This window comes from Panthera pardus, unplaced genomic scaffold, assembly GCF_024362965.1.
Source record: "Panthera pardus isolate Hobbes unplaced genomic scaffold, ASM2436296v1 HiC_scaffold_2, whole genome shotgun sequence".
Classification (NCBI taxonomy): domain Eukaryota; kingdom Metazoa; phylum Chordata; class Mammalia; order Carnivora; family Felidae; genus Panthera; species Panthera pardus.
Genome location: NW_026526765.1, coordinates 96,866,176 through 96,888,602, shown reverse-complemented (window position 1 = coordinate 96,888,602; position 22,427 = coordinate 96,866,176). Strand labels below are relative to the sequence as shown.

Below are 22,427 nucleotides of genomic sequence, written 5' to 3'. Positions count from 1 at the left end.
AAAACAAATAAAAGGGTTTGGAATTTCTGAAGATTCATTTTTCGATTAACCAAGAATGGGAAATAGCTGTATCAATAGACGATACTGGTCCTTTTCAATTGGCAATGCTAAAACTTAAGACAAACAACATTTTATTCTGCTATGACTCTAAAGCTTGGCTACACATGAGACTAGTGAAGGATTTGAAATATATACCTATTTAGTACAAATATTTATATATAAGTTATATATTTAAATTGAAACCATCCACTTCTAATCTCCACTTTGCTCAAAGTGTTCAGTATAACTGCAGTCATACTGTACAGAAGCTTTCTATTTACCTTTATTCTGTATATATCTTATAGTTTTATTTCAGCAAGGGCACTCTAATCCAGTAGACTATGACTATCGAAGGGCTTATCGATAAATATGGTTTGCCATTTAATGCTAACCATGACAGAAATGATGGAACAGACAGGACAAAGAAGAATTCAATAAGGTTATTATATTAAGAAGTATGCTTATGTTTCATAGGTTCAATGAAGATCAGGCCTCATAGGAAGGTACTCGTTTGACGTTGATTTTAAAATGTTATGAGTTTGCTAGTGGTAGATGTATGTTGGTTTGCTGATTCTGATTTGAATTTCATTTGTTTATAAACCTAAAATTTATCAGGATGCTACACAAGTACCAGAAAACTTGTTGCCTAAATCTTTAGCAAACAGGCTTTATTGTAGAGCAAGTAACTGTAATGATGCTTTTCTTGCATTTCTCCTAAAGCTACACCTTATCAGTTCACAGCTCTGTTAGTTACACTGATTAGTCATATTTTTAAATTTCTTTTTAATGTTTTTACTTATTTTTGAGACAGAGAGAGACACAGCATGAGCAGGGGAGGGGCAGAGAGAGAGGGAGACACAAAATCGGAAGCAGCCTCCAGGCTCCGAGCTCTCAGCACAGAGCCCGGTGTGGGGCTCGAACTCACAGACTGTGAGATCATGACCTGAGCTGAGGTCGGACGCTCAACTGACTGAGCCACCCAGTTGCCCCTGATTAGTCATATTTTTTATGATGAGTAAATCCTTAATGCTTTCTTCCCCCATAGATATACTGGGGTTTGGTCTTTTTGCAGCTGACACATTGGTAGCAAATGCTGTCATCTCCAAAACATGATGGTATTCATGATTTAAATCTCTTTACATCATGTATCCTTGTATTTCGTTTGACAAAGTGACAGTTCTCAAGATGCCTTGTTGATAGCCCTTTGACTCAGTTTGGTACCATCTTCATTCTTAAGATAATTAACTGTGAGCTTAGCCCCACACTAATTCTGGAGGACAGCTCATGATCAATGGCATGTTTTATTACATGAATGCTTCAAGAGCAAAGTGATCAGCATAAAATTATTCATATAATGGATTTATATTATTTGAAGCCTACTACACTGGGAAAGTTTACTCAATTAGGCATCTGTATTTGGATACAGCTTCTGAATCAGTGCTATATACACAAAAGGGTTATACAGAAATGGCTGAAAAACATGGGCTTTATTATACCATACTATTAATAATGGAAAAAGAAATCACACAGGCTGGCAGAGACTTTGATGTGACACTTGTACAATAACTAGTAAAATATTAGCTACGCTCAAACTTGTCAATTGTTAACATAAAGCCAGTGAATATAGTGCTTACAGCTTAAGGCGTGTGTGTGTGTGTGTGTGTGTGTTGTGCGTGTGCGTGTGCATGTGTGTGTGCGTGTGTGTGTGTGTGTGTGTTTTAAATCTCTTAGGTACTTGGTCTCTTTGGGAAAAATGGCATGGCACATTATTCCTAATACTCTTGTAGAGAATACAGTTTCATGCTAAAGGCAGGGCAAAATCCAGACAAAAGTCACTGTATATTATAGACAAAAAGGAAACAGATTGGTGATAAATAAGAAAGCTGCTGGACTCCTTAACATATGCATATGTGCTTATTAAATAAGTATTTCGGTTTCCTCATTTCACAAAAAGATTAAAATACAGTATTTTTTCTTTGTTGCATTAAGATGTTTTTGGAGGACTAATTAAGATATACTCTGTAACTCTACTGTCATCTATTGATAAGAGACTAGGTAGTGTTACTGCACAGGAAAGAACTCTGTTTCTTGAGGGTTTCAATAAAATGCCAACAAAAGGAATAAAACACTATGGTCATAAAAATCTGCCTAAGAAAAGAAAAAAGAAAAGAAAAGAAAAGAAAGAAAAGAAAAGAAAAGAAAAGCCTATGGCTAGTACTGAGGCAATGGTATACATTCATATTTTATTTCTGTGTTAAGGCCATACTATGAAATTTATTATATTTATTTCTTCTATTCTACATAGGCCAATAAAAGGTCAACTCATCAACTCATTATGCCAACTCAAAGAAATGTTAATACTGTTCTACTGTTTTAACCTTTGAATAACATTTTCAACCTTCAGACAATTCATTTATCAGCTGCTTGACATTTCTTACAACTAAACTAATTTTTTAACTAGGTAAAAAATGTTGGATTTTAAGCAATAAAAAAAGAACACAAACTGGGATATTTTAGAACTCCTTGGCAATGTAATGACTTCACAAAATAATTAAATAAAAATCAGGATACTCTGTATTCATTAAATTGTGCCTTAATTACCAAATTATTTTTAAAAGTATTAAGTGGGTTATGAAATCAAGTCACTTTAACTCTACTTTGGTTGCTTATAAACATCTACCATATGTCATCTGTTAGGAATTGTTTTATTCCTTTGTGTAAAAATATAACACAATATATGACTTCCTTTGCTGAATGACTCATGAAAACTTACAGGAGAGAATTCAACAGTGTCAAAAAGCTCAGGTGAAGATGAAGAAAAACAGAATAGTTACTTGAAATAATGAGTAGAAGAAGGCACAGTTCCCTGCTTAAAAGGCTTTGAGCACCTAAAGTATTACAAAAAGGAACTATCTGGAACTGGATAGTAGTATTTCCAGGATTCAATGACAGAAACCTTCTATCAGTTTTAATTGATATTATTGCCTGAAGTTTCTCCCAATGAAACTCTAGGACTGTTTTCACTTACATCAAACAGAAAAAATAGAGGTAAACATTAATTATAATCTTTAAACTCAAAATAACACACAATTGTTACATTTAATTTTTTTTAAAGTATTATTTCTGGCAAAATACTTAAAAAATGGAAGAAGATGACAGTTGGTGAGACAGTGTGATACAATGAGCACAGAGATCAGGTGGAAGGCACAGGTTGCATCTAAGGGCAGCCTCCTCTACACCAACTGGTGCTGTTGTATGTTGGAATAAAGGCACAATACTGCCAGATCTTGTGCTTTTTTCCAAGAAAAGTGAGGTTTTTGGGTTTGTTTTTTAATTTAAAAACATCTTGATTTCTATTTTTTAAAATTCTTTTCTTTTTAAAGAGTTTCTTCTTATTTATTTGTTTATGAGAGAGACGGAGGGAGACCGGGAGAGAGAGTGCAGAGTCTGAAGCATGGTTTGAGTGAACCTGAAGCAGGGCTTGAACTCATGAACTATGAGATCATGACCTCAGCCAAAGTCGGATGCTTAAATGACTGCATCAGCCAGGCACCTCAAAACATCTTGATTTCTAAATGGTAGCAAAAGATTAAAAATATTTTAAAACATGAGGTGTATAAATACTAGTAATATACTATCGACTATTTTTTTTAAGTTAATTTATTTATTTTGAGATTGACAGAGTGTGTACGCTCAATGGATAGGCAGAGAGAGAGAGAGAGAGAGAGAGAGAGAGAGAGAGAGAGAGAGAAAATCCCAAGCAGGCTCTGTGCTGTCAGCACAGACCCTGAGACAGGGCTTAATCTCACAAACCGTGAGATCATGACCTGAGCTGAAATGAAGAGTTGGACGCTTAACCGACTGAGCCACCCTGGTGCCCCTACTATGGGCTACTTTACACTGTATACCTGGAAAGGAAGACAAACAGAATAGTATAAGTCCTCTCAGCCTTTGCTCTCCTCACTTTGCAATTTATGGAATGTAAAAGGAAACAGGGAAGGGGAGCTATGACTCAAAAAGGCAGACTAAACTCAGGCAGGGAATGAAGTTGGCCAGGAAGAGAAACAGAGGGAAGGTGATGAAGACAGGTAAAATGAGAGGCAATTTTGATTCTTGAGATCCATCCTTTCATCAGTACTGGTACATACATGTTACCACTGCTGGCACCCAATTCACTAAGGGCAAAGAAGTGCATTCATTTTGTATAATAAATTCAGTTTAAAAAAGGACACAAACGTAAACTGACTATGCTGACAAATATAGTCAATAAAATAATATGTATTCTACTTTACTTTTAAAATAAATGTAAAAACTGAGAACAAACTGAGGGTTGATGGGGGGTGGGAGGGAGGGGAGGGTGGGTGAGGGGTATTGAGGAGGGCACCTTTTGGGATGAGCACTGGGTGTTGTATGGAAACCAATTTGACAATAAATTTCATATATTAAAAAAAAAATTAAAAAAAATAAAATGTATTTAATTATCAAATATAAAGTTTTAAATGAGAATTAATATTTACCTATTGTATTAAAAACATGCATTTGCATGCCTACGGGAAGTCTTTTCCCGCCTACGTGGATATTTTCTATCTTTCGATCAGTAGTATTATTCAATGTTATTTGTACAGAGACCATCTTATCACCAAAAATACAAGGTTGCCTTGGAAAGAAATAATGGGCAGCTAGTCCTTTTCCACTCATTCGATGAAGCAGCACATGAGTTTTCACTGGTACAAAGACAGGAGTACTGACCTATTGCACATTGGAAAAACAAAGAAAGATGAATTAGTAAATATAGTTATTCTCTTTGAAAATTGTAGGATATTAACTCCTATTTTCCCTTAAGTATTACATAAACCACGATAACAAATATCATACTCACAGATATTAAATCAGAAATTATATAAAAATGTAAAGAAAATGCCTCCAAAACAGCATTAAAATTTTTCTATACTCAACATATATTAAAATATTTTGACAATATATACCTAATATATGGGCATGGGGCATTAAAGACACGTGGTGAGATGAGCACTGGGTGTTATGTGTAGGGGATGAATCACTGGATTCTACTCCTGAAATCATTACTGCACTATATGCTAATGTGGATGTAAATTTAAAAAAAAATTAATTAAAAAAAAGAAGAGAATAAGCTGTCTGTCATATATACAATTTTTTTTTAGAATTTATAAACTTTTTTGTTAGTTTTTTCCCTACGTAAACTATATTTGGGCATCTTGCTTATTTTCTTTAGTTTTAGTAATTTGTCAGTTGATTTTCTCAGGTTTTTGAAGATGGTATCACCTACCAAAAATTTCCAATCTCAACTCCTTGAACTTTTTTCACCTTGCATTTCTTTCACTGTAAAATGAAGACTATAACCTCATTCAAGGTGGTTTCTTCCTTTGCTTTAATAATTAAAAAGTTTTTCCCTACTTTGAGCTCAGATAACTATTCACTTACAGTTTCTTCTAGACCTTTCATGGTTGCAATTTTTAATTCGTGTGATACTGTTTTAAATGTATTGACCTCTAAATTTAATTTTTTTGGTCCAAATACTGAACCAATTGTCTGTACATGATTTAATGATTACCTTTTCCTCAGTGACCTGTCAATGCAAATGTTCTGATTATTTACATATTTGGAGACATTTTTGGCCCTGATCGAGCTGTTAAACCAGTACCACATTGTTTTATTTCTTACAGTCCTACATTATGATTCAATTATTTGGCAAAACAAAGTGTCCTTTATCACTCCCTCCCCCCCCCCCAATAGTATTTTCTTGGCTAATTATCTGTTTATATCCTTCCGTTGAATTTTAGCCTCTTTTAGTTAAATTCTCCCTACAATCCTGAGTGAAATCAGAGGAGCATATTAAATGAATAAACACAGTCCTTTCTAAAATCATGTGATGGCTATCTTTCCATTCAAAGTCAAAGTACTGCATGTGGCTTGACCTGACATGGGCTAGCTTTTTAAAAAAATCAATTTGTAATTAAATAGGCCTAATCAAGATTTTTTCCTAACAAGTGCACTCTCCCAACCTAGGCTTTCTATTATAATTGTGAGTACATATTAACCTATTCAATATGTTCATCATGCCACTGATACCTGACGAAATTAAAACTTAATATTAGTAATTTAAGATTCATCAACAAAAATCCAAGAGTTAAATATCATATATACAAAATGATGGGCAGTGTCTTCTAAGCATCATTAGAATATAGCACTCCTTGTCCAAAAGCTCAATTTGTAAGAGTGAGCAACTTAAAATAATCATCTTAAAAATGCACAAAAGAGTTTGTTTATAAAATACAACAAATAATTGAGTGGATTTAAAATTTTGGCTATATAAAATAATGGGGCAACTGGCCTATGCATTCTGTTTTGGCCTTTTGATGATGATAGCAATCTAGCATTTTAAGTTTTCAAAACACTTCTTCTAAGCTGAGGTTCTTTTCCACATAAAAAGATTATTTTCAGGGGCACCTGCGTGGCTCAGTCAGTTAAGCATCCAACTCCAGCTCAGGTCATGATCTCGCAGTTACTGAGCAAGAGCCCCGCATCGGGCTCTGTGCTGTCAGCACAGAGCCCACTTCATATCGTCTGTCCCCCCGTCTTTCTGCCCCTCCCCCTCTGGTTCTCTCCTCTCTCTCTCAAAATAAATAAATACACTTAAAAAAATCATTTTCAAAACTCTTCTGTTTCAATGCTCACTCTAAGTTCTATTTTCTTTACAAATTCTAGAGAGTTTATCAGCATAACCCAAGACAGCAATCCCTAGCAGGGAACATTCATTTACAGATATAATGAACATCATAAAAATAAGCAAAGAGATCAAAGAATTTGTGTGTGTATGCTTGCACTAGTGTATGTGTGTGTGTGTGTGTGTGTGTGTGTGTGTGTGTATATATATATATATATATATCTCATATTTATAAATTTATAATCTGCAAAAATCTTAAATTCCCATGTCATTGAGGCTACAATAATCAACCTTAAACACAAGCCTTTATCTGGATAATTATAGTTTTCAGTATCTCATGTTTATTCCATCAATTACATAATAACATACTGGAAACATACTGGTAATTCTTATTTTATTTTCTTCATTGTTGCAGAGACACAAGTCTCATTAAATCATTAAATACATGTTGATGCAGTCAGTTTTTCATCTGTGAAAATTCATTAAAGTTTGAGCAACACATAATATGACAAAACAAAGTTGAAAGTTGGAGAGAGGCAAGTGTGGAGCAGTAGGAGAAAAGCAGAACAGAAGCAGGAGTTTGGTTTACACACAGCTAGGAATCTGCACTTAAACATAATATAAGGTGCTCAGAAATATAAGGAGCTTTATACCCTAAGTCACATAAGATTATCAACATGTCTTGGCTGGTTTATTCATTCTCTCTCAGTCTTACCCTGGGAAACACGGTACAAATATTTTTTTTTTCCTACCCTGTCTCAAAATTCTGCACCTTTATTATAGTCATTAAAAAGATGTTAATGGATGTACAAAGAAATAAATACATACTTTTCTCCACTCATTCTATCCACACTCAAATCAAGTTTAAGAAGCACTAATAAATTCAACATCTAAAAAAGGTCCTCTGTGACAATTCTCAAAGGTTATCTGTGATAATACACAGAGGTCTATGTTCTCTTCCCAATATAAGCAGCCTCATAAATGGCACTTTGTGGTAATAATACGTAGTTTTTAACTACAGACAAGGGCTAACTGGAAGTTTCATTTTTTTTCTTTTTAACGAATTTTCTAAGTTCATACAGATCATATAAAGTCTATTTCCCTCCACTATCTAGATGAATTACATAGGTGATATTTTGTTGAGTAAAACCAGTAGGTTCCATAAATCCTTCAAGAATTTCCATATGCAATACAATTAATCCTGATGGGAAAATAAGATTTTAGTTCAATATTTTGTATATCAGTTATCTATATTCCAGAAACATATATGATCTGTGGCTGCTTCTATTCTAAGATGCTAAACACTGAGAATGGCTTTTCTGACTTCATATTTTATAAATATCAATAATCTTACTAAACATACAAAATAAAAGATAAAAGATAATAAATTACAGAAAGACCTAGATCTGGGCTGTGAAAACGAAGGCTTACGTTTAAGAAAACAGGCAGATACTTAAGGAGTATGAATAAAACAGATCATCTTGGGTAAGGGTTGGCACATTGTAGCCCACAAGTCACATGTGGCCTACTTCCTGTTTTATCAAGTCTGTATGGAACACAGCCATACTCATTCATTTACATATTGTCGATGGCTGCTTTTTTGCTCTGCAATGGTAGAGCTGAATACTTACATACTTACTATTTACATACATATTTACTATCTGCACCCTTTACAGGAAAAGTCTGCTGGCCCAGGATCTAGGGGCACAGATGTTACATATTTCCCCCTCCCTTCCCTTCTCTTGTTGGGAAATAATTCTCCATAGTCTCCCATGTTTGTGAACGTGTTCTGAGCAAAGGTGTTAATCTGGCTGTTCAAAATCTTTTCAAGGATGTTTGTATAGCAAACAGCCTTTGGAAACAGGAAAATGCCTTACTCTGGAGCAAAGTTTGGACAGATTTGCTAACAGCTCTTTATATCTTCTGTAAAGGTTCCTCTCCTGTAAAGCAAAAGACTGCATGTAGTGTCATCACTTGGCCTTCATCATATCACCCTGTGGGAACTGGGGCTCAGAGAAGTCGCGCAAATGAGGTTACTCTCGCTACTACTATTGCTGTGAGTAATACACTGCCCCTTTTCTTTGACACAGGAGTCTCATGTCTTTTACCAGTATCCATAAAATTGTCTTAGCAACTTGTTTGCTTGCAAGTAGGGTAACACCTCATGTCCTTCACAGTTCTTGATACCCATTTTGTTTTGATCACTCAACATTTCCCAGATTCACTTAACTCCAAATAGCTAAATTCATTTTTAGTACAACTATCATAAAGAGATGTGTAGTAGCAGCTGACTGAGGGGTAGACACAGGCTAAAAATCCAACTTACATTCAAGGGTGCCTTTTTGGAATATGGCAGAGTAGCACCATATGAGGTAGTGGCTTTGCTAAAGAAAATACTACTCTACAAAGTAGAAACTACGTTTTTCTTCTGACTTTGATTTGTGAAAGTCCATGCTATGATTTGATTGTTTCTATGAATTTCCTAGGTATCAAGATGTGTTCTGACAGCTGACAACAAGATGTCAAGTAAGTTCTATGACACTAAAGACTAATTAAAATGTTTCAGGGTTGCTTTTATCTAGGTCATGACTAATGTCGTGGTCCTTTGAGGGAGCTTTCTGCTTAGTGTTTTTACCCTGTAGGATTATGTATGGGATTGTCTGCTTAACACACCCTACCATCTCCCAAGAGCCTTGCCACAATCAGTTCTTTAAGGAGCTCGCATGTTCTTATGCCACCTCGAGACCTGATCACAATTAATTGGTTCAGGAATAGACACCTGGCTCAATGCGTTCCTTTCCCAAGATTTTTGGATTCAGGACCTGGTAAGTCAAACCTGTTTCTCTCAAGAGGTAAAATTTTGAGATTTAAAACTCTAATGTTTGTGGTCATATTTCCTGCCATACTGTTCAGCAAGAAATAAAGCAGTATCTAAGAAAAGCATAGTTGAGAGACAGAGTGTCCTGCTGGTATCTCTGGTCTTTATAGTTCTTGAATCTGACACATTCCAACCCTTGCTGAAGCTTGTTGTTTTGTGAAATACTCTAGCGTTCCTTCCTGTAACTTTTTTTTTTTTTTTTTTTTTTTGCTTAAGCTAGTTCAAATTGGGTTTCAATCTTTTAACTTCCCAACCAACTACTGGTCAGGATTAGTCAGATTTCATGATGCTATTCAAGGGAGCAGGGAATAAACTTCTAATGGGAGAATGTGCTCTCTTGCCCCTTTTCCTAAAGCCCTGGTTGATATGGAATGGAGAGATCAGAGACTCAGGTATGCCCTATAATAGCTTGAACCATACAAATCTACCAACTCTACAGGTCGAAACAGTTGAATCAGCAACTCATATAGTTCAATCTAAGAACTTGCTTTGGTTCAAGACTACTTAGTCCTATCTTCAACAGAAAAGAGGAGTCCTTGATGTGACCATCCTAATTCACTGGAGCTCTACACTGAAGTTAAGAGCAAAGCCCCTGCTAATAATAAGGTATCATGTTGCCTTTCTCTCTTCTCTGACTCTATATGTCCCATGGGCATCTTGGGGAGAAAGGTGGTCTTGTCCAAGAATTGAGTATTCCAAGGCCCCCTGCCCAATGAGATCATCACTATTTCAAATGCAAAGTAACCACTCATCATTAACTTACTCGCTCTTTCAACTGAATTTATCGAGTTGTGCCAACCACTATACTAAGGACTATGATACAGAGACAAAGACAGAGTAAACCAGTCCCCAAGGAGTTTATTGTTTAGCTGAGGAAATCTAAGTAAATCAACAAATCATGTGATAAATGCCATGACAGCAATAAGCTTAGTACACTAAGAAAATATAAAAGTCATAGCTGGCACCTGAGGGAAGGACTGGGGAGAAATCCATAATTACCTGAATGAACTATGTAAAATCTGACCACTTGTCATTCCCTCTACTGTTACCATCCTGGTCTGATCTACCACCATCTCACATCTGGATTATTCCAAAAACCTTCTAATTGGTCTCCCTGTTTCTACTCTTCTACCCTACTGAGCACAGACTGAAGACAACAGCCAGAACGAATCAGTTAAAGTTACAAATATGTCACCCCTCTGGTCAAAATCTTCCAATGGCTCCCAATTTCACTGAACTTTAAAAACCAAAAATCCTTATAAAGGCCTTTAAGATCCCTTTTGGCTTGGTCCCATTGTTTCTTCGACCTGATTTCCTATTACTGTTGAACCCATGACTCACTCCACTCAAGCTGCCCTGATTTCCTTGCTATTCCTTGCACACACCAGTAATGCTCCTACCATAGGCCCTTGGCATTGGTTCCCTCTTTCTGGAATGCCCTTCCTCCAGATACTCACAATGACTCAGTTGTGACTGATATTTGCTCAAATGTTACCTTCTTAATGAGGCTTAACCCATTTGCATTTCTCCCATCTGATTCCCCTTTTTCTTTTTTCCACAGCTACTTAATATCTAACACTACATAATTTGCTTATTGTTATGTTTATTATCTGTCTCCCCATTTATTCCCCACTTTTATGTTCAATGTATAAAGCATAATTTTACCCATTTTCAGAACTCAAAGCATAAGTTTACTATTTTAAATGATTACAGAGGTTTGCGGATAATGTACCCCTAGTGTTGGTCCTAAGTATACTTTATTTGATGCTGAGTGCTCAATTATAACACTGTTCCTACAAATACAACAGTCTTATTGGAGCACACTGTGGTGATAAGTGGAGGTTACCAATATTAATATTTGTTGGTTTCAGGATAACACTTGACTAGAAATTTTCTATTATATGTATGTGTAATTGTAAACAAATAAAAAAATACCGTATTTCCAAAAGGCACACAAAAGAACAACTTATTAATTAGAAGGACTTCTATGAAACAATCAATCATTTGCAGAATATCTAGTTTAAGGTAAAAGCATTACTTCCCATTAAATATTAAAACTTAAAAAAACTTACAAATGCAGGATCCTATAAAATACAATATTTGAAAACATTAGTTCTGATTTAATTATTTAACTATAATGTTCAAAAAATTAAAAAGCTAGCTGTATCATAAGGAAATGATATGGGTTATCTTCACTACGATTCTTGAGGCGGTAATTAGTTCAGTAACTGTAATAACTCTAAAATAAAAAGCCTCCTTCTAGAGTTAACAGAACAAAAAGCATCAAGTAACAATGAGATAATCCTCTACAAATCTTTACACAGCATATGTTTAAATAATAAAAGTCGTTTGTGTACTTTTTAGATGGTTTATGAAAATAACCAATCAATTCTGCAGACACAACATTATTTCTAAAGGAAATCTATGTGACTCATGATGCCTGTAGATACACAGAGACAAACCACACATATTTTATCAGTTTATTACAGTAAGCAAATAAGCGTGGAATGAGAGTGCACATAACTGTCTACTTAGCGCTTACTGAAACATTTATAAGAGCTGTTATCTCCCTAATAACAGACAGACAGCGTGCAATTTTAGAGAGGAGAAAAGCTTCATATTTTTTAACACTTCACTAAAAAGTAACTGAAGAGTGTAAAATGAAAAATACTCTGTGCAGTTAGCTGGTAATGGACCATATTATCAACTCAAGTTAGATTTATAGGATACAAACTAGTCACTAATAGTTATTTTATGACATAGCATGTCTGCTTTTTTTTGAGATTATTAAGATTAAAGTTGTAAAACTTCTTTTGAACATAGCCGTTCAAAATGATTGAATTATAAAATTTAAATGAGAATTGAAAAATAAAACACAGAATATCAAGTAAGTGCCTAAGAATAAACCTTGTTCAACATTTGCATTACTATTTCAAAGATAACACTTCCATGTAAAGCTTTATAAAACAATGTTTTTCAGCTTTTTATGCTTTAATCCACACTTAGTCACTTAATCATTTTTAAGTATTATCAATCTATTCTGTTTTTGGACTTCAAAAATATGAAGATCTGTAGTATATAAAATACTCTGTTTTGTTTGGCTTATTTTATAGCTGCATCTATTTAGATGTACAATTTATAAAAATGACCAGAAAATAGGTACAACAGAGATACAGTTTCACGTTTAAAATTAGTATTTTAACCAATGTCTCATGTGATAAGAGCTGTAATGCAGAAAGCTATAGTATTGTTTTATTTACCCAGTAAACTGTAGAAAGTGAGTCTATTTTACCTTTAACCCAAAGTATTGACACAATTACCTAGTATAGATAAAAAAAAAAGGGGGGGAGGACAAATTTCCTTAACTCTTAGCACTAACTATAAACATAACTCAAGGAAATACATGTCTATCTTCCATAAAATACTGATTTTTTTTTTAAAGTTTCATTTATCTATTTTGAGAGGGAGGGAAAGAGAGAGAGAATCCCAAGCAGGCTCTGCACAGTCAGCACAGTGCCTGATGCAGGGCTGGAACCCATGAACCATGAGATCATGACCTGAGCTGAAACCAAGAGTCAGATGCTTAGCCTAGTGAGCCACCCAGGTGCCCCCATCAAATATTACTTTAAATAAATGGTTTATAAGCCTAAAGCTAACCTCCTCCTTACATATGTAAATTTAGGTATTCTAGAAAGTAATCATGTTCATTTCTCATATTTTATTTTACAATCAGTATATATTATTAAAAACGAGACCTTTTTACCTTTTATTTTGGTAATAATCAATATATATTATAAAAAATATATTTGCAGAAATATCTGAATACATTGTCAACAAACATTTAATGAGTATCTTACTTCATGCATGGTGTTAAGCAGACATTAGCAAACTCAACCGTTGGACCAAATCCAGTCCACTGTCATTGGAACACAGTCATATTCCTTCATTTATATATTGTCTATGCCTGCTTTGTACTCCAGTGGTAGAGCTGAGGGGCTGTGGCTTGCGAAGCTGAAAATATTTACTATCTGGCCTGTTACAAAAAAAGTCTGCTGACCCCCTATTATAGGATGCATTCAGTTCATATGGATGTTGAGATGAAGGGGAAATTACTTTCTAATAATATCCCACTCTTTCTCCTCTTCAAAGGTAAATCCATAAGCTTCACTGTCAATACATTTAATGCTTTTTATAAATCTGAAATCCAGAATGATGCTCATGTTCTTTTACTTACCACTTTCATGAAAAAATAGTTCCAGAACCATGGATAAAGACATGTTATTCTATTCTTAGGTATGTTCTGCTTTTTTTTTTTTTTAATTTCCTTTCTTACTTTTGGTTTAAGGGTGCTAAGTGTTTTCAAAGTGTTTAGCAAAAATGGTTACAATAATTGGTTACAATAAATTTCATTAGAACCAGATTTTACATAAGTACAAAACAATTATGTGTTGTGTTATCTAACAGATATGATAATTGTATGATCTTAATAGTTCTGTTCCTTTCTCTGATAATATCAATGACATAATATAAAAAAGAAAATGTTAGTGCCCTCTTCCATTGTAAACAAGCTCAGAACCTTGAATTATTTTCAATACCTTCTTTATTTCCAGCAATTAGTTGACAAGTTTGAAGTCCCTTGTTTTCATTTCCTTCTTTCCTGTCCATCTATCACCAGCTTAGGTCAGGTTATCATTCACACTTAAAGCATTTTTTAAAACATTTATATAAAATAGCAAAAGTAATGTAAGTTTATTGAAAATAATTTCAAACTATGTGGACAAATAAATAAAATCCCCCTCAGATTTAACCATAATTTACAATTTGGTGTCCTTCCTAATCTTTTCCTCTCTTATTTCTGCTTGTCCATTCAACTTGGTCTCCTTGTCTTTATTTTTTAAGTTTATTTATTTTGAGAGATATATATAGAGAGAGATAGAGATAGAGAGAGAGAGAGAGAGAGAGAGAGAGAGAGAGAGAGGGAGAGGGAGAGGGAATCGCAAGGAGGCACCACAATGTCAGCACAGAGTCCAACACGGGGCTCAAACCCACAAACCGTGAGATTATGACCTGAGCCAAAATCAAGAGTTGTATGCTTAACCGACTGAGCTACCCAGGCTCCTCGGTCTCCTTTTCTTTAGATTTATTATACTCCAATCTGCACCACACATTTTCCTAGAGTGAAAAATCATTTTCCTAAAGTGCTCAACCCCCTATGTGCTCAGCAAACTGGTGGAAAGTGCCAGGTTTTGAAGCCAGATCGACTTGAGCTGAAACTCTGGCTGTGCAGCCTAACAACTCTTACTTAACCCTATGACACTGGAAAAATTATGCTCTAGATCTCAATTTTCACATCTGTGAAATGGGGAAACTGCTACTTATCTTTCAGGTTGTTATAAACCTAGGCCCAACATAAAAAAAATCCAAAGGAGTGAAGGGCCTGAGAAACATGACAGGAACAAGTAAGGAGGTAAGACAAGATTTCAGAGTTGAAAGTACTGAAAGAGTGTGTAGGGCTGAAATCTAGTACGGGTGAAAGTTACCAGAACTGAACAGATGAACATGCTGTGAGGTTACAGCTGTACAGGTTGTTAAGATGTACATGGAGATCTCCCAGATAATGGTGGGCTGGAGAAATTATACGTAAGATGCCAAGATCTTCACTGAACACGGGTAGTGATTAAGAGATTCCAAGATGAGAATGACGAGGAAGGGAAGAAGGTACGATGGGATGGAGGTCAAAACAGGAAGGAGTATGAGGATGACAAGGGAATGACCTAGAAGTAACACTTGGGAGCCTCACGCAAATAATCTTGCTGGTAATAAGTGATTTTGTCAAAGACAGAATTATAGAGCATTATGAGTGAGGTCATGCTGAGAATGCTTCCAGTAGGACACTGAGACAGAAATGGTGGTTCTCAGAGAGAAACTACGCTATATAATATTACTTTGTAAAAGTACGTGAGAGAAATTAGTAGCTCTTCTACATAGTTTACAGAGGGACCACTCCATCTACACATTGGCCATGCTACTTCCACTTAAATGAACTGTAACTTAGGGGACAGAGGGATATGGATCTCATCTAGATGAAGTCCTAGAGGAAGGAAAAGAAGTACGTCTTAGTTGATGTACAAATTGGAAAGACAGTTTTATTATGGCTACTTTAATTTTAAATAACAGGTCCCTCTAGGAACCCCGTCTCCAAATCTGATGGAGGTAGAAAGCATCCTTTCACATCACAGATGCCACACATACTATAAGTTGCTGAGGAATTCCTGACACAGGGTGAGGATGGGAAATAGTCCTTTGAGACCTAAGAACACACACACACATTTTTTTTTCTGATCTGTGCATAAATATTTTAAATTCTTCAGCGAGGAAGTAGAAATGGGAAGGAAAACTTGATTTATGACGCAGGAATCCAAGAGTCTTTGGAGTTCACGTCTGTGGTAGCAAAGCCCCCTGATGAGCCACCCTTCTCTTCATGAAAGGAACTTGACTATGAATTTTTCTGGATCAAATCCTGGGATTAGGGTCTAGATGGCACTGGCTCATGTATTGTCAGCTTATACCTATTTTTGGCATGTGAACCATTTTTCTTCAGAAGCAACAAAGGCTATGACTTATTGTCAAGCAGAGTTATGGTTAGCAGTAGTTAAGAAAGAAAACACTCGATTTTAAGTTAGAAGACCTTCAAGTTACTTGATGAGAAGAAAATCATTTAGCTTCTCTGGGCTTGAATTTGCAAAATAAAGGGTAACACTACCTAACTCATTAGATTTTAAAAGGACACAGTGAGAGGGGTGCCTGGATGGCTCAGTCGGTTGAGCGTCAGACTCATGATTTCGGCTTAGGTCATGATCTCACCATTTGTGGGTTTGAGTTCTACAACAGGCTCTGCGCTGGGCATGGAGCCTTCTTAAGATTCCCTTTCTCCCTCTCCCTCTCCCCTGATTGTTCTTTCTTCCTCTCTCTCTCAAAAAAAAAAAAAAAAAGATATAGTCAGTTACTGCATATGTAAGTATTTTGTAGATAAAAGTGCTCTTTAATTATTATTAAAGTTAATGTTTATTTGCACAAGTGAAAAAAATAGTGGCAGGACTAAGATTGGAATTTAATATTTTTAAGTGTCATTTCTGTCAAGCAATAAGCTACAATTCCTTTCTTAATAAATACAAAGTACTCCTTATGATAAAAGGAAAAAAAAAAAGATCAGCGTGCAAACTGGTGGGAGATTTTTTTTCTCACCTTCAGAGAACTACAGGAAGTGGCAGAACCAGTATTTATTATTTCTTTCCAAAGATGATTAATAATTGAGTAAACTACCTTAAATATGATCTTAATTGTGAATCAGTATCCTTAGTCAAAAGAATTTTTGAAAGCAAATCAATAAAATGAGATTAGAATTATGCTTAAAATATCAGTTCTCTAATAAACTAGGTATGTGTAAGTGGATTTCAAGTGATAATTTCATAAGCACATCAAAAAGCAAAGGAATCTCAAGAGAAATCTGAATGCTATAACATCAGAGGAAGACTAACTACTATGCTGAGATATTTTATATGTATTTCATCAGTGTTACAGCGTTAATAAAACCTCTACTATCGACATAGCTATCTTCAGCACTGAAATTAGAGAATCCCACTTTTATTCTAGTTATAAGGAATTAACTCCTAGAATTTGAACATGTTGAAAAGAACAATGCAGACTATCACTTAAAAAAACAAAAACAACAACAAAAAACAATGAAGGTAACCTAAGGCACCTGGATGGGACACTAGGCGAGATGGTAAGGGACCTGGGTTGGAGTTTCAACTCAGCCATACACTGGTAGTGAGACCTTACCTAAATCATGTCACTTAGCTTGTTTTTCCTTTTCTGTAAATTGGAGCTAATTATACATATCCTGTCTGTTTCACTGAGTTCTTGTGAGGATAAAATGAGATTGTATATGTGAAACTGATTTTTAAACTGTTCAATAAAGGCATTATTGGGATTATTAGTAAATTGAGTTTTCAGTCAACGTTAAAACACCAATCTGTCAGATAACATAGGGTCATCAGGTTAGAAGTACATATCAAAAAGCTGAATCACCATTGGAGAAGGGCTTTTAAAACAATATTGCTGTATTTATTGATAGTACCATCCAAAGGCCTTTTAAAAAGTAATCCCTTCCCCCATGTCCTTTTTCCCCCCTCTCTGTTAGTTGTGGGTGAAGAGGACCGTTCTCTAAAAGGTTTCTAAATGATGTTGATGTTAAAAAATATAGTATCACCATTTAACAGCCTTTTAAAGAACAGTCCCTAGTACAGTCTTTGTTAACAACTAAGGGAGGAAGGGACTATTTTTTCAAAGGCTTTTAGAGGATGTTGTTAAAAGAATATATAGTGACATCATTTAAAAGCCTTTTAAATAATAGTTCTTCTTCCCTCCCAATTGTAATGTCCTTGGCTTTCATTTATTTTGTACTACAAGCTGAAAATGGACATGCCAACATATTATTGGCCACGGCAGGCATTTGTTGGATGGAGAACGATGTATTGCTTTTAAAAAGGTCGCTGTCCAGAAATAAATCCAATTCTTTAAGAACATAGTACCATTTCTACACAGGATATTGCCCACCTACCTTATCATTGAGTTGTAGTATCTTTTGCTTGTTTTCTCTGAATTTATTGAAGAAGATATCATGAAAACAGGAAAGAAGTCATAGGTAAGTCATTCCAAGATTTCCTGTGGCGTGAATATAGTCCTACCATCCATCCATCCACCGCTGCTTGAGTTAACTCTCCACTCAACTTACAACAAAGCCTAACTTTAGCTCCTATTCTGTCTTTATTAAATTATTTATGCCCACTATTCCTCTCATTTTAGACTTTACTCCACCAGGAGATAGCAGTGGACACTTAGGGATCCTCTCCACATTCCACTCCCAATGACAGGACAAATTAAGTCAATCATTTAGTTTAAACACAAAGTCAGACAGCCAGTAAGCTTTGAGAAGATTAGCTCTGACTATCTTTCACATAAAAAAAGAACTAATTCCAGTGGTATAATTATAGGATATGAAACAATTTTCTGTCTCTTCTTGCGTTGAGTCTTTTCAGAAAACTGTCATTTTAAGAACAGGTATTCCTACACCTAAAACACTTTGATGAAAAAAAACACAAGCCTTTAAAAAGTCTAAAAGCACAGCCCTCCAAATATACTGTATTTCAATTCTAAATTTTAGTGTGCCCCTCATTTTTTGCCAGTCTTGCACACAGAACTCACTTGTTAGCTCTTCATAATTAAGTCACAGTAAATCATCTGATTTGAAATATCAAATACTACCCCCCAACAAATTGCTCAGTTCAAGCCTCAATTTGTCCACACAATTCTTCCTGAACCTACTCCAGCCCATAATAATAGCCACATTTGATTTTGACATTTCCTATAATTTACTTTTCATATTATTACTTTTATGCATTTCATGTTATAATGACTTTATTTTTACGCATTAGGTAAAAATTACCCAAGTGCTAAGCCTGGGCAATAATTTCTTTTGTTTTTTTTTTGCATAATTTCTAAAAAAATATAAGTATTTTTTTTTTTTCACAAAAGGCTTATGCAGTGACTCAGTTTCGAAAGCTTTTTAGCTTCCAGCCCTTGAATGGGAAATGTCACCATGTCTGGCAGTAGTTTCTCATTCATTCCCCCAAAAACAGCACTGAAATACAAAAAAAATACACACACACACACACACCTTTTGAATTGTGTTGCCTTAACAGCACAAGTGAGCTATTTGTGCCTAAATTATATCTGTGCCTAAGTCATATTTGATATTTTATAGGAAACAGTTAAATATTTTAATATTTATTTTTAAGTATTTATTTTTGGGAGAGTGCAAGTGGGGGAGGGTCAAAGAGAGGAGATAGAGGATCCAAACTGGGCTCTGTGCTGACAGGGTGACCGCAGCAAGCCTGATGTGGGGCTCGAACTCATGAACCATGAGATCATAACCTGAGCTGAAGTCGGATACTCAACCAACTAAGCCACACAGGTGCCCCTAAAATATTTTAAAAACTGAAAAAAACTTCATGTCATTTGAAATGTTTTCATGATCTATTGAGATAAATCAATGTTTCACTGAGAAATACTATCATAATTTTGATTCTCATAAATGAAAGTTGGTAAGATATTGAAATAAAAATTCTAACTTAAAGAAACATCAAAAAGGTAACAATAGGAAGATATAAATATAGAAAATTTACTCTCACATGACTGATCTTAAATTTTGAATTTCTCTTAATTTGAGTGGTTATGACTAGAGTTTAAGTAAAACTGCCTGCTGCAAATAAGAATTGCTTGGTTGGGCAGCTGGTCATAAACTCCACAGCAGGGCTCCATCTGAATTCTAGAAATAATAGTGAGTGATCACCATGGTACAACCAATATCAAGATCAAAGAGGACATGCTTATGTGTGGTGCTGGGCTCTGGTTTTCCATCAGAATTATCTCCACGAATGCCATGGCCCTATCCTTCCTCTCCTCTGCCATCTCACAGGTGAGGTATGAGTATCTGAGTCATTTTTCTCTTTACAGGTTCTACAAGTGAGGTGGTATACAGAATAATGGCCCCCAAAGATATCCAAGTCCTACCCCATAGAACCTATGAATATGTAACATGCATGATTAGGGGGAATTAAGGTTGCTAATCAGCTGATTTTGAGATGGGGAGATTTTCCTGATTATCCAGGTGGGCCAGGGTCATCATACAAGTCTTGTAAGGATAAGTTAAGGATGAAGGAGAGTCAGTGTTAGAGTGCCACAGTGTGAGTACAACTCCATCAGTCATTCTGTGGAAGATGGAAGGGGCCATGGAGCCAAGGAATGTGAGCAGTCTCTAAGAGTGGGGAAAAGTCAAGAAAAAGGATTCTGAGAGCCTTCAGAAAGAACACGGCCATGCTGATACCTTAATTTTAGCCCAGTGAGGCCCATTTTGGACTTCTGAACTGTAAGAGAATAATCAATTTGCATTGTTAAAAGCTACCCAGTTTCTGGTAATGTATTACAGCAGCAATAAGAAACCAATAAAGGTAACTGTGACATCTAGTTAAAAATTACTGTTTCAAATTCTTGTGTCGTAAAACCTATCTGTGGAGTCTATGGTATATGTTTGCATACATCTTTCAATGGCTGATCTGTGGTTTGAGAGGCATCAAAAATTCTGCCTTCCCTATAGTATATTCTCACTAGATTTAAGTTTCAACTAGCAAAGACACTAATAAATTTAAGTGGCTCTCAAACCTGGATAGTTATTTGTCACAATCATTTAGAGGACTGGTTTTTAAAAATTCCCTCTCCTAAATACCCCTGACATATTTTTAATGATCACATTGAATTGGTTTTGATGCATTTGGTTAAATGATAGGTACTGAGAACCAATGAAAAACACAAAAAAGGAACTGTCTTCTAAAGGCTCCAATTTAACGTACTGCATATTATCTGAGACTACCTCTTAATCTTCTTTAGTTCTTATTTATAAGTCTTCCTGATAATAGATGCATATAGGAACATTTTACCTGAGTTCTACAGAAGCAAAAGGGGATTTTTTAAACTAGTAGTAGTCACAGACATTTGGCACAAAGCAGAGAAGTTTCAAAGGGGAAAAAGGAAAGAACAAGAAAAATATGAGAGGGTTTCGGTGGGGCAGAACAAGTTTAGGATAATGAAAACCTCGGTTAGGGAAAAAGAGTGGGTAGCTATTAAAAGAGCAATAATCCTAAAGAAACTCTCAAATGTTACATTTTTTTTCTAGAGCCATCTTTCTCTGAAACAAACACAATAAAAAAGTCAGATTTTTTAAAAGGTTATGTATACTATGTCTCCGGATCCAGATTCTTAAGCACTTTGCAACCATTTATGTCAAAGTTAATGTTATAATTGCTGGGATAAATAATGCAGGTGTACCCGAGGGTGCTTATGCAACGAAGAAAAGTGGAACCACCAGAAATATAAACAAATATAAGCACATGCTTCTCAGAAAAAGCTCAATTCAAGTCTGTGTTGGTATGACAGAGACATATGTGGAATGGCAAATTGTTTCTTGGTGGAAATTTCACATCTACACATCATATTAGAGAACACATTTAGCATTATAATCCAAGATAAAAGGATTCTTCTCTGAAGATTTGGCAGCAATAGTAATGCCTTCTCTCAAGTACCCAAGGCCTCTTATACAAACCTCCAATTCAGCTCTACTCATATATTACTGTACTCTTGTGTTTATGGTTTCCATTTCCATAGGACTCTTTTTTTTTTTTTTTTTCCATAGGACTCTTAAGATGTGCCTTAAATCTGTAACCATGGCTTATTTTTTTAAGTTGCTGCAGCTCATAGCAAAATGTTCGAATAGAGAAGATACTCCATTCATGTTTATTAACAGAAATATACAAGGTTAAAAAAACCCTTTCACTAAGAAAGCCAAAACCTCCAAAGTTCTTACTAGAAGCAAAAGAGAACTAGTTCGATTCATAGGTACTAAGTCTGCAAAGAATGTAAAGGACATTAACCTATATTCACTATTTTACCCAACTGTTCCTGGAGATCTGAGAGAAGTGAGAAATTTCACACAATCATGATACATAATTCTGATGTTTAATCTGACTCCTCCTACTCAGATCATTTCACTGCCTACTGATATGTAAAGCACCTTTTGGTTGATAGCGTTGAAATAAGTATTGAACCACATATACATAAAAATACACTCCTATAAAGCACATAGATGAGTCTCAGAATCTACATAATCTGGTCAAGTTTAAAAACAGATAT

General features: G+C 35.3%; 1 protein-coding gene across 3 annotated transcripts in view; it reads right to left on the bottom strand.

Annotated features, from left to right (window-relative positions):
- AP3B1 (adaptor related protein complex 3 subunit beta 1) overlaps positions 1 to 22,427 on the bottom strand; it is a 262,084-nt gene that overhangs the window by 31,453 nt on the left and 208,204 nt on the right. For all 3 annotated transcript variants that reach the window (XM_053907254.1, XM_019462933.2, XM_053907253.1), the window contains one exon: positions 4,557 to 4,788. In XM_053907254.1, coding sequence (XP_053763229.1) covers positions 4,557 to 4,788 — 232 coding nt within the window. The remainder of the gene's footprint in view (positions 1 to 4,556; positions 4,789 to 22,427) is intronic.